The sequence below is a fragment of the Histomonas meleagridis genome, assembly GCF_020186115.1.
Source record: "Histomonas meleagridis strain 2922-C6/04-10x chromosome Unknown scaffold_61, whole genome shotgun sequence".
Taxonomy (NCBI): Eukaryota; Parabasalia; order Tritrichomonadida; family Dientamoebidae; genus Histomonas; species Histomonas meleagridis.
The window spans coordinates 260,250-272,888 of NW_027150931.1; the positions used below are offsets into that span (position 1 = coordinate 260,250).

The window sequence follows — 12,639 nt, forward strand, 5'->3', positions numbered from 1 at the left end:
AACAAAGAATGTTATTATTTTCATTCGTTAAAAGATCCGACAACAAATTCTTGACCATTCCATTCCATAAATCCTCCGACAGGCAGAATGGATAAGTTATTTTTCTTCCAAACTCTTTTCAATAATTGAATATCATCAACTTGTGGCTTTGTTCCAAGAGGAAATGTTCCATAATGAATTGGAAAAACCTTTTGTGCATCGATTTCCAAAGACATATCATAAGCATCGCTTGGATCCAAATGCACTGCCTTCATTGTGTCCACTGGTTCTTGTGGTGCAATTGGCATCATTGCTAAATGAACTGTTCCAATGGTATTTTTAATTTCTTTAAAATGTGGACCAACTGATGTATCGCCAGGAAAATATATGCTGATGTTATTATATCGAATAAGCCACGAACACCAGAGACGTGTATTGCCATCTATCATGCTCCTGCTAGAGCCGTGACGTGCTGGAAAGCAGAAAAAGTCAATGCCTTTATACGAAAGACGCTGCCGCCAGTCAAAAGTAACGCATTTTATGCCCAATAATGCTGAAATGAAGTTTGAGACACCAATAGGAGCAAAAACAATCATGTTTGGTGAATGAGACTTAAGCTTGAAGAGAGTTTCGACATCGAGGTGATCATAGTGATCATGCGAAATTAGAACTACTGAAATTTTTGGGAGATCGTTAATTTGAAATGGAACTGGAGTAACTCTTCGCAGAATAAAACGTATGGGTGCACAACTATTAGAAAATATTGGATCTGTAATAATGTATTTATCACGTATCTTAATAAGACAAGTGGAATGACCTATCCAAAAAACACGAATTGATTCATCATTTGTGAGATATCTCTTAGTGTTAACAACAGGAAGAGGCACTGTGACATCGTATTCTGCAAAGACGAAGCGTGACCAAAGTTTAATTGATACAACTTTATTTTGTGATTCATATTTTGGTGGATTTGGATCATTTTGAAATTTGAAGCCAGTGTGGTGATTTTGATTGTATGATGGAAGTAATTGTGGGGTCATATTCATTGTTTGTAGCATTTGAACTCACTTATTTTTACAACTTTACTTGAAATAAAACAAAGAAAACATAAAAATGCCAAAGCAAACAATTTTGTGAGAAGCTTCAAAAAGTTCTTTTTTGGGCTGCCCCGTATCAACACATAACAGAAAAGTGACAAACAGTTTTTATCCATGAAACAAAAGAAAAATTTAACTTATTCGCCTAATACTTTCCAATCTTATGGGGAAAAGGAAATAAATGCAGTAAAGCAATTTCTCAGCAACAATGATTTTAATGATGAAAAAATCATTGAAAAATTTGAAGAAAGAGTTGCTTCTTTGTTTGGTATGAAGTATGGAATATTTGTTAATTCAGGAAGTTCTGCAAATCTTTTAGCTTGTTTAGCCTTGGGAATTGGTCCAGATGATGAAGTTATAACACCTACTTGCACATTTCCGACAACTTTATCACCTTTAATTTTTTTAGGATCTCAAGTTATTTTTTCAGATATATGCGAAGGCCATTATGTTCCCTCTGTTGAACAAATATTATCATTGATTACACCAAAAACAACTGTTATTCTCATTCCTGATTTAGTTGGTGATAAATTTGACTTTGCTAAACTGAGGGAAGAACTCAAAAAAATCAATAGGTCTGACATTAAATTAATTGAAGATGCTTGTGATACATTCACCACATCTGTTGCAGATTTTGCTACAGTTTCATTCTATGCCTCTCATATTATTAATGCTGGAGGATGCGGTGGTATGACTCTTACGAATGATCCGAATTATGCTCAAAAGTGTAAAGAACTAAGGAGAAATTCCACATGGGACCTCTCATGTCCTTCTTATTGTGCTGCATTTGGTTATGAAAACTCGCTTAAAATCGAAGAATTTGCAGCAGCTCGCCACAAAAACCTACTTCACTATCACGAACGATTAAAAGGCTCTCAATTTTTCGAGCTTCCAGAAAACAAGGAAGCTGTTTGGCTTTCGATGGCACTTCTTGTTAAATCGAATCGCTTTGAGATTGTTGAACATCTGGAAGAAATTGGAATCCAAACAAGGTTGTGCATGGCAGGCAATATCTTAAGGCAACCATTTTACTCACACCTTTTCCCTAACATTGACCCAGAAGGATTCCCTGTCACCGAAAAAGCGTTCTCTAGAGGAATTTTGATTGGACTTCATCAAGGACTTTCCGATGAAGATATCGATTGGATATGTGATCGACTTTTGGAACTTGCTGAAAAGTACTCGGTTCAAGAATAAATAAATTTAAAAATATGCTTCAAATTATTGATTCTAAATCACCAATAAAAATTATAATTAAATTAGAAGTTGGAAATTTTGGAATTTCCGGTGTTTGAAATGATAAAAGTGATATTGCGTATGTCAAACAAAGATACAGAACCAATTTTTATTTGGTATTTATAGTCTAAAAATATTTAATACATATGTAATTGATATTAATTATAATGAGTGAACATATTTCCAAAATAATGCTTTTTAGTTATTCCTGAATTATACTAAAAAATTATAATAAATATAAATAAACATAATATGGTATTTACTCTAGAAGCATTTCTGCACGTTTTTTTAGATTTGTATTGACTGCTTTTAAGAATTTGAGTTGCTTTTTCATTTTTTGCACTCTTTTGTTTTGTGAATATTTTGGCTTTGAAAGGAGAGAGAAAATATAGTCTGTTTCTTTCATTATAATTTCAATTTGTTGGATAATTAGTTCAATATCATTTTCTTTTTTCTCTTCATCATAATCTTCCTCTTCAAGATGAGGAGATTCTTGATCTGATTCCAACAACATTTGATTTATTGACATTGAATTTACAGCATCTAATGCTTCTTTAAATTCAGAGTAGAGAGTTCTAAGTTCTTTCTGTCTATTCATAAAAGAAATGTCGCTTCTAAGATCTGTTGATATTGTCTGAGAATCAGAAAAATCCATTTTGAAAAAGAAAAACGCAACGCATTTTCCAACCGTAAAATCTGGGGCACCCCACGTTTGAATACTTTATCATAACGGTTTGGTCATTATAATTTATGGGAAAAGTCCACGGTTCTCTCGCCCAAGCTGGTAAAGTTCGTTCAAACACACCAAAGGTCCCAAAGATGGAAAAGCCAAAGCCCCTTCGTGGCCGTGCTGCTACTCGTAAGCATTATAACAAATATTTCCTTTCTGCAAATCCAGATGCTAAGCGCAAGGTTGGTCCAAACTCACAGAGTCAGTAAACGGTAACAAAGAAGTCTAAATTGTTATTTATTATGTGTGATATAATCTGAATAAGATTTCTCATAATCTTTTATCTCAAAAAAAAAAAAAAAAAAAAAATTGGAATAGAAATTATAACAGAAAATTATTTATTATTATAAATCATGTTTAAAGTGGTTTTCTGTCTGTTTTACCGCCATGATTAGCCTTAATATTCTTGGCCTTCTTTGCACCTTTTGAAAGATGCATTGGCCCCTTGTTTTTCTTTTCAGCTTTATGTACAGGTGCATCATCATTTGCATGTGCCTTTTCGTTCTTTGATCCTGGCTTACCCATTTGTTTTTGAGGTGACCAAAATCAGTTCTGAATTTTGTGTAGGCTTTGAAACCTTTCAAAATGAATATTCTTATCGTTGTGTGTGAATTGAAAAAGATTGAATTGGCCTTGTGGGCATTATCGTTTTACAGGCCTCCCCAAAAGATTGTCTATGCTCAAAGTAAACAACATTATTAAAGATTTCAATTCTTTTTTCCAAGAAGAAATTATTCGTGAAGTTCGGTGTCATTTTAAATATAGTGGATATGATGTTTTTTCCTCTGCCCAATTTGAAAAGAAAAATATAATTTTTAATGTTTCTTCAAAAATTGACTTTGGCAAAACATTATTACTAGCTTTTGCTTCTAATGTAGACCCATACAATATTACAATTTATTCTAATAATCGATTATCTGAAAAGTATGCAAAATTAAAATTTTCTGAGAATAATCTTTGTCCACTTCAAATTTCATCTTCTATACATTGGAGTCCTTGCAATATATCTGTTTGTCACAAATCATTCTTAGTTTTTAAATACTTTCCAAGAATAATTTATAATCCTTTTTTTGATATTGGGACATCAACCCGATTTTCATATCATGAAAGCTTTCTTCGTATTGATAATTCACGTCATCTAACTCGTTTTTCTCTTGAATACATTCGAAATAATCAAATTGATAAAATTTTTGGTATTAATATTATTTTTGATTTAACAAAAAAATCATATTTTCGAATAAATGCAGTCTCGAGACAATATTTTGATAGGTTATGTTTTTCTTATTTATTATCATATCCGAAAACGCTTGCAATGCTATCACTCAAATATTCCACACCAAATAAAAATAAATTTGGTGTTTTAGTTGGAACAAAAAAAGAAAACGATATCTTTAAATTTGTTGGCAAAATCGCATCAAGCTTCGACACCAACGACAACTCAACTCTGCACTTCGTTGTCGATGCAAACAATATGGCGTCAGCGTGCTACGAGATTCAATATTCGAAGATGCTGACAATGAAATTCTCCGCTTCGCACTCATTCGACAATTGGAAACCAAATTTGGATCGATTCGGATTCGTTATATCATTCGATTATTAGTAAAATAGAGTAAACATAAAAATAAAATTCTCTAATTTGTTGTCAACCATTACTTTTATTCATGATGCTTATGCGCAAACGTTGTAGCACTTTGGTGGCATTGAAAGTGTGCAGAGTCTGCGGCACATTGGGTCCTTATTTTCTTCACCATTGAAAACGGAGACGATTTTCTTGCCGATCTTAACGACCTTTGTGACAACCTTGACGACCTTTCCAATCTTCTTGAAGATCTTCTTGAGTCTGAACTTGTTTTCGCCGAGTTCTGGTGCTTCTTCAAGAACGTATTCAACTTCTAAGTCTTCTTCATCTTCATCATTGGTGATGATGTCAACGATTTGGTCAGCCTTGTCAACAACATCCTTGATTTTGTCGATTATCTTTCCGAGTTTGATCTTGTTTTCGTCTTCATCGTTTGAACCGCTGATGATATCAACAATTTTGTCGGCCTTGTCAACAATATCTACAACCTTCTTAAGGATGTCCTTGAGCTTGTTTTCGTCATCGTCGTTTGAGCCTGTGATGATGTCAACGATCTTGTCGGCCTTGTCAACAATGTCAACAACCTTCTTAAGGATGTCCTTGAGCTTGTTTTCGTCTTCATCATTTGAACCGCTGATGACATCAACAATTTTGTCAGCCTTGTCAACAATATCTACAACCTTCTTGAGGATGTCTTTGAGTTTGTTTTCGTCATCATCGTTTGAGCCTGTGATGATATCAACAATTTTGTCGGCCTTGTCAACAATGTCAACAACCTTCTTGAAGATATCCTTGAATTTGTTTTCTTCACCATCATTGTTAGAGCCTGTGATGATGTCAACGATTTGATCGGCCTTGTCAACAATGTCAACAACCTTCTTGAAGATATCCTTGAATTTGTTTTCGTCTTCGTCGTTTGAACCGCTGATGATGTCAACGATCTTGTCAGCCTTGTCAACAATATCTACAACTTTCTTGAGGATGTCCTTGAGCTTGTTTTCGTCATCGTCGTTTGAGCCTGTGATGATATCAACGATCTTGTCGGCCTTATCAACAATATCAACAACCTTCTTGAAGATATCCTTGAATTTGTTTTCGTCTTCGTCGTTTGAACCGCTGATGATATCAACGATCTTGTCAGCCTTGTCAACAATATCAACAACTTTCTTGAGGATATCTTTGAGCTTGTTTTCGTCATCGTTTGTAACTTCGTCAATTACATCAACAACTTTTTTGGTCTTGTCAACAACATCCTTGATTTTTTTGATGATCTTCTTGATCTTGATCTTGTTTTCTTCATAATCATATTCGTCATTAAGGACGTATTTTGTAGGAAGTGAGAAAGGACCAATTGGTGTTGGTCTTGGAAGCAAGATGCTTCTGATTGCAACTAATGCAAAGAACATAATGACAGAACCGTAAAACCTCCAAGCATCTGATCAGCTTCGTATTTAAATATTGAATTGTTGGTCAAAAGTTCAGAATTCCTTGTCAAATGACGGGGTATAAATGTCAAAATGACAAGTTTGAATTTTGAAATTCAAATTTCAAGTGGTTGTTGTTGATCACAAAAAATTGAATTTAACTGCTTTTTACGGTCATGCCCGATGGTTAAAACTGACCCAATAACAAAAATGGTACAAAGATTTTCTTATAGGCAAGGAACTTTGCTCATTCTAAAATACCGCTCTATTTAAAGAAATTTAATAAGATATTTAAAAATCATATTAATTATGGTGTATAATCTCTTATATATATTTTTAAATTTTTGAAAATCATATGATTTTAAAGTAAGTTTTTAAACAAACAACAAAACAAAAAAACATTAGTTCTTGTTCCATTTTATACGATTTATTAAAAATTCAACCTTCTATGATAATACATTTTATTGGAAAATTTGATTTTTTATGTTATAAAGTGCGGTAATAAAACATTTACCCAAAAATACATTATTTTTCTTCAAGAAATGAGTTCAAAAATTATAACCCAAAAAATCATAAAAAAAAAACATTCTCTAAATAAACGGGTTCTGGAATCCGTTAGAAATATGTTGCGGTTTTAGCGGTTTGTTCGACTAACTTTCAAATGCCCGACGTTGAACATGTCCAAACAACAGATGAAATTCTTGTAGGTAAGTTACGTGATAATGTTAACATATTATGCAAAGGAAATCTCGAAGAAAGACTTCAAGCCATTGATTTTCTTATTGATGAATTAAAAAAGTCAACTTCTTCAATGGCATCAGTTCCTAAACCGATGAAACACCTTGTCCCATTTCTTGATGATCTTATTAACGCTTATAATACATTTTCAAATGATGAATTTAAAAGAAAATTAGCTGATCTTCTTTCACTTCTTTCTATTATCAAAATTGATACCAGTTACGATATGCTTGTTTACCGTCTTGCAAGTCCCATTGAAAACATTGGAAGCTGGGGACATGAATATGTCAGATGTCTTACTTTAGTTTTGACCCGTGCTTTTGATCATCCTGAAGATGTACCAGCAGGTGTTGACTTAAACCCATTAATAGAACAAATTTCAAAATATTACATGGATCATAATGATGAACCAGATGCGTGTGATCTTCTTTTAAATGTTGAAAAACTCGATGACATCATTGGGCTTGTTGATGAAGAGTCTCATGTTCGTGTTTGTACCTATCTTTTACAATGTTATAATTATCTTCCAGATCCAGTTAATATTCAAGTTCTTCACACTGTTGAGAAAATTTATTCCAATCTCCACAAGACTGTTCAAAGCATGGTCATTGCCCTTAAACTTAATGATCATGAATTAATGCATGAAATATTTACCAATTGTACTGATGAAAGTGAAAAGAAGCAACTTGCATTTCTTCTTGCTCGTCAATTAATAGTCTTTGATGACATGGATAGTGAACTTGTCGACATTGCCACAAACACCGAACTCTATCGTCGCTTCATTGAAGTCTCAAACTGTTTGGGGCGGTCCAAACCGAAAACCCCCGATGATGTCCTTCAGCTTCAAGCCACCATTGGCAATCGTAATGCACGTCAAGATAAGACATGGACGATGCTTGCCAAATCATTTGTAGCAGCATTCCATAATGCTGGCATCAAAGAAGATCTTTATTATACGACTGTTCGTGGTGATGAAAGCATAATGCGTAACAGAGGAATCTATAGATCAGTTCCAGTCGCAGGCATTGGCATGTTAAATCTTTGGGATATTGAAGAAGGGCTTAATGTTCTTGATAAATATACACGATCAGATGACTTAAATATGGTAATGGGAGCATTAACAGGCATTGGCATTATATCGTCTGCAGTTCGAAGTGAATTTGATCCTGCGATTGCACTTATTGGTGATTCACTCAAACATAATGATGAAAATGTATTAGTCGGTGCAATCTTTGGTCTTGCAATGGCATATGCAGGTTCAGTCCGCCAAGACATCTTCCAGCTATTATTACCATTGTTACAATCTGATAATCACCGAATATATTCATATGCTGCATTAGCGTCTGGATTAATATTTGTTGGATCGCCAGAAGACGAAGTATTAAATACATTGTTAAATATTGTCACGAACATTGAAGATGACTCATTCCCATCGAAATACATCCCATTGTTATCGTTAGGCTTAGGCTTAATGTTTATGGGCAAGCAAAGCCAATGTAAAAGTATCATACAATGCATCCAAGCGTCAACAAAGGACACAATACTCTCCAAATTTGTACAAACCACAATCACTGCATGTGCGTATGCCGGCACAGGTAATGTCCTCATCATTCAAGAGTTGTTACGCATATGCACTGGTGAAGATTCGATACAACACTCAGCGGCAGTATTAGGAATAGCCATGATCGCATTAGGTGACTCAGTCAGTTGCCAAATGGCGCAACGAATGTTCGAACACATATTACAATACGGCAAGCCAAGCGCGCGCCTTATGGTGCCCATAGCATACGCATTGACATCTATCTCCAATCCGTTGCCTGAATTAGTCGACACATTACACCGTATCGGCCATGACACTGACACTAACATATGCTCTAACGCTGCGATAGCCATTGGCTTGTTAGCTGCTGGCACGCAAAACACAAGAGCAATTAATACACTGAGGGCGTTGGCGTCGTTCCATAAGAGTAATCAGCAAATTGTTTGCTTGTTACAAATTGCTGAAGGTTTGACACAATTAGGACAAGGATTAATGACCCTAGCACCGACTTATGGTGACTCCACTCTATTACATCCGGTTGCGTTGGGTTCATTGTTAGCTGTAGCATTCTCTTGCATTAATACGACAGAACTGGTGCTGAACCAGGACCCGTTACTGTTGTTCTTCGTTGCGCCCGCTATCGGCCAGCGGTTTTTGGTAACGTTGGATGAGGACCTTAACGTCCTCCCGCTGCAAGTTAGAGTCGGTACAGCTATTGACGTCGTGGGTCAGGCAGGAAGACCAAGGACTATTACGGGATTCCAAACATTGGATACACCTGTGATATTGGCTTCGGGTCAAAGAGCAGAATTTGTAGATTCAACATATGAACCTTTGTCCCCAATTTTAGAGGGATTTGTAATTGTTAGGAAGAAAGCAGTAACTACAAAAGAATGAATAAATGATTACAATTGATCTATTAAATAAAAATTTATGTTAAAATTTCCTCAATTGAAACTAATGTTAAACGGTCGCTGATTCCGCACTTTTTGTGAAGCAAATGATCGTTTAGTTTTTTGATGCAAAGTCATTTGTTTTTCATTATAATCAAATAAATTATAATCAAATAATAATCTATGTCTATTAAAGTATGGAATAGTTGCAAATGAATAATAAAAATTGTTTTACTTGAGGAAGAAATCGCTTTGGAACAAATGAAGTTGATCATGAGACCGTTTATTTATGTCTGGCCACTTATAAAATGTCCCTTGCTTTTGATGAGCGCGGAAACCCATTCATTGTTATCCGAGACCAAGGAACAAAGGAGCGCCTGAAGGGAATTGAAGCACTCCGTGCAAACATTCAAGCAGCAACAGCCACAACATCTGTTCTTAAAACATCACTTGGTCCAAGAGGCTTGGATAAGATTATTATTACACCACACAATGAAGTCATAGTAACCAACGATGGTGCTACAATTATGAAAGAGATGGATGTCGAACATCAAGTTGCAAAACTTCTTGTAGATTTATCAAAATCCATGGATAATGAAATTGGTGATGGTACAACATCTGTTGTTGTTCTTGCAGGATGTTTATTAGAAGCAGCACTTGGTCTTCTTGATCGTGGACTTCATCCATTACGTATAGCAGAAGGTTTTGAACGTGCATGTGATGTTGCCACAAAGCGTCTTGAAGAAATTTCCGAAACCTTAGACTTTACACCAGAAGATCACAAACTTCTTGATGAAGTCTGTCAAACCACCCTTAACAGCAAAATTGTTTCAAGGTTTAGGAATGAACTTGCAGCCATGTCTGTTGATGCTGTTCTCCGCGTTGCCGACCTTGAGCGTAAGGATGTCAACCTCGAGCGCATCAAATTAGTTGGCAGAGTCGGCGGCCGTTTAGAGGATACAAAATTACTTAACGGTCTCGTTATCGATAAGACATGGAGTCATTCACAAATGCCACGTAATCTTGAGAATGCCAAAGTCGCAATTTTAACATGCCCATTTGAGCCACCCAAACCAAAGACAAAGATTAATGTTACAATTTCAACTGCAGAAGAATATGCCCAACTTCACAAGCAAGAACAAGAATACTTTATCCAACAGATTAAGAAGCTTCAAGAAGCAGGAGCTACAGCTGTTATGTGTCAATGGGGATTTGATGATGAAGCCAATCATCTTTTATGCATGCATCATCTTCCAGCTGTTCGTTGGGTTCTTGGCGGTGATATTGAGAAGCTTGCCATTACCACAGGTGCCAGAATCATCCAACGATTTGAAGATATCGATTCCTCCAAACTTGGTACAGCCTCAAAGATCACTGAATTATCATTTGGTACCAGTGGTGAACATCTTCTTCTTATCGAAGCAGCCGAGAAAGAGCCATGTGTCACATTCTTAATCCGCGGCGGTAACAAACTTATGGTTGCCGAAGCCGAACGTTCTATCCATGACTCGTTATGTGTTGCACGTAACCTCATTCGCGATAATCGTATTGTCTATGGCGGTGGCGCAAGTGAAATTGCAGCGGCTGCAGCAGTACGTAAGGCAGCAGAGGCCGACAGCACCATACATCAATACGCAATGCGCGCGTTCGCTAATGCACTCGAAGGTATTCCACAGGCATTGGCAATGAACTCTGGACTCGCGCCAATCGAAACAGTAGAGAACGTGAAGAAGATGCAGGCGGAGACAGGAAAGACATCGCTCGGCATTGACGCACTGTTTACCGGTACAAATGATATGAAGGAGCAGAAAGTAATTGAAACATTACACGGAAAATCAGAACAATTCATTTTGGCGACACAAATAGCGAAAATGGTTCTCAAAATTGATGATGTTATCGAAGACATTCCACTCTAAACAACAAAAGTTGATGAATTTTTGGTGTGTGAGTTTTTGGTAAATTGATCATTGTAATTGGTGAAGGTAATGTGAAAAAAAATTTCAAAAGCAGTTTCTAAAGTCTATGAATTTGTAAATGTGTTGGAATGTGATCCATGTGTATAATCGAGAAAGACATTTTTGATTTTTGATTTTGATTTTAATAACATACAAACAATCATAAAGTGCTTCATTTCCTAAATCTATAACACATGATCAAACAAATAATTTACATGACAAGTGCCATGTTTTGCAAGCATTGTTTTATTTTGAATTTTTCAGCCAGTGAATGATTTCACATTGTGTGTGCTTGATAATACGATTTCTTAAAGAAATAATCCACTCTCTATATTTATGTATGCGTTAAGATTAATAAAATGTAAAACTTCTGTTGGAAAGATAAGAAACGAAAAAAAAATGTTTCATTTTCATTTGCATGCTTAACTAAATATAATATTTTAATTTTTGTTTCTTTCATAAGCTATCTCTTACATTTTCTTAGTACATTGTACGATGCCGACTCATCGTAGCTTCATTGCGGGCTCACCAAGTTAAAAGCTGTTTTCCAAGTCTACAGATTACAATTTTTCAGCAGCTTTCCTAACAAATTGATGTGGAGAATTGGACTGTTTTAGATAAAGTAGCCGTGCATTATGTACATCACGAAAATTATAAACAGTTCCATCCGCATCACTTGTTTGTGACGCATTATATAAATATCACAACTTTATTGTTAACATTTCACGCACAATGTTTGAGAACTTAAATGATGAATTATTCAGATCGACAATGACTCTATTCACACAAGTATTAGGGATGCGAACAATATGGAAATGAAGTGAAAAAAACTCAAAAAAGCATGAATATATATCAAAAGTATAATCCCAATAGTTTCAAAATTCTCACCAAAGATAATTAATTATAAAGAACACTAAAATTTAAATAATTAAACATCAATTCAATAAACAGAATAAAATTTAAAATATGCTGAAGGTGAATTGTAAAAAATTTAAATAAAACATCTAATTGATTCGCATGTACAAATTAATTGCTAAAAGGTGGCGTATAATAAGAAAATTATTGATCATATTAGTGATTTTGCAATTAAAAAAATTTTCGAGAGAGAAAATATTTATTAACATCAAACTTAAATAGTGAAAATAAACATCGACAAAGGGACAAATCCATCTGAAAGCTCGATTATTGTTGGCGGTGGAAAAGCAGGTTGCTGGCAGAAAGGGCATGTTTGCTTAATCCTCAGCCAGTGAGTCAGACAGTGATAGCAATAGATGTGGCCGCAATCAAGTAAAACAGGCTCTTTAATACCTGTTTCCAGACAGATGGTGCACAAATGATCTTTAAGAGGCCTGGAAATCTTTATCCTCCTCTTTTTGTTTTGTCTGTACAATTTTATGGTAGAAATTAAATCTATGAATAAATAAGTAATGAATATGATCTTGGAAGATATATAAAAGATAAGCATGAA

The 12,639-nt window shown here is 35.2% G+C and overlaps 5 protein-coding genes across 5 annotated transcripts; 3 read left to right on the forward strand and 2 right to left on the reverse strand.

The window, feature by feature from the left end:
• Positions 1–20: 20 nt before the first annotated feature.
• Positions 21–1,025, reverse strand: GO595_010120 (Zn-dependent hydrolase of beta-lactamase; the record flags this gene model as incomplete). The annotated part of the gene is made up of 1 exon (XM_067912764.1): positions 21–1,025. The coding sequence occupies one exon, from the start codon at positions 1,023–1,025 to the stop codon at positions 21–23; it is 1,005 nt and encodes a 334-aa protein (XP_067768858.1).
• Positions 1,026–1,190: 165 nt separating this feature from the next.
• On the forward strand, positions 1,191–2,273 carry GO595_010121 (DegT/DnrJ/EryC1/StrS aminotransferase family protein; the record flags this gene model as incomplete). The annotated part of the gene is made up of 1 exon (XM_067912765.1): positions 1,191–2,273. The coding sequence occupies one exon, from the start codon at positions 1,191–1,193 to the stop codon at positions 2,271–2,273; it is 1,083 nt and encodes a 360-aa protein (XP_067768859.1).
• A 2,437-nt stretch (positions 2,274–4,710) lies between these two features.
• Positions 4,711–6,027, reverse strand: GO595_010122 (orf1ab polyprotein; the record flags this gene model as incomplete). Its single annotated transcript, XM_067912766.1, has 1 exon — positions 4,711–6,027. The coding sequence occupies one exon, from the start codon at positions 6,025–6,027 to the stop codon at positions 4,711–4,713; it is 1,317 nt and encodes a 438-aa protein (XP_067768860.1).
• A 679-nt stretch (positions 6,028–6,706) lies between these two features.
• Positions 6,707–9,220, forward strand: GO595_010123 (26S proteasome non-ATPase regulatory subunit 2; the record flags this gene model as incomplete). Its single annotated transcript, XM_067912767.1, has 1 exon — positions 6,707–9,220. The coding sequence occupies one exon, from the start codon at positions 6,707–6,709 to the stop codon at positions 9,218–9,220; it is 2,514 nt and encodes an 837-aa protein (XP_067768861.1).
• A 304-nt stretch (positions 9,221–9,524) lies between these two features.
• Positions 9,525–11,132, forward strand: GO595_010124 (T-complex protein 1 subunit epsilon; the record flags this gene model as incomplete). Its single annotated transcript, XM_067912768.1, has 1 exon — positions 9,525–11,132. One exon carries the CDS (start codon positions 9,525–9,527, stop codon positions 11,130–11,132), a length of 1,608 nt encoding a protein of 535 aa, XP_067768862.1.
• Positions 11,133–12,639: the final 1,507 nt, after the last annotated feature.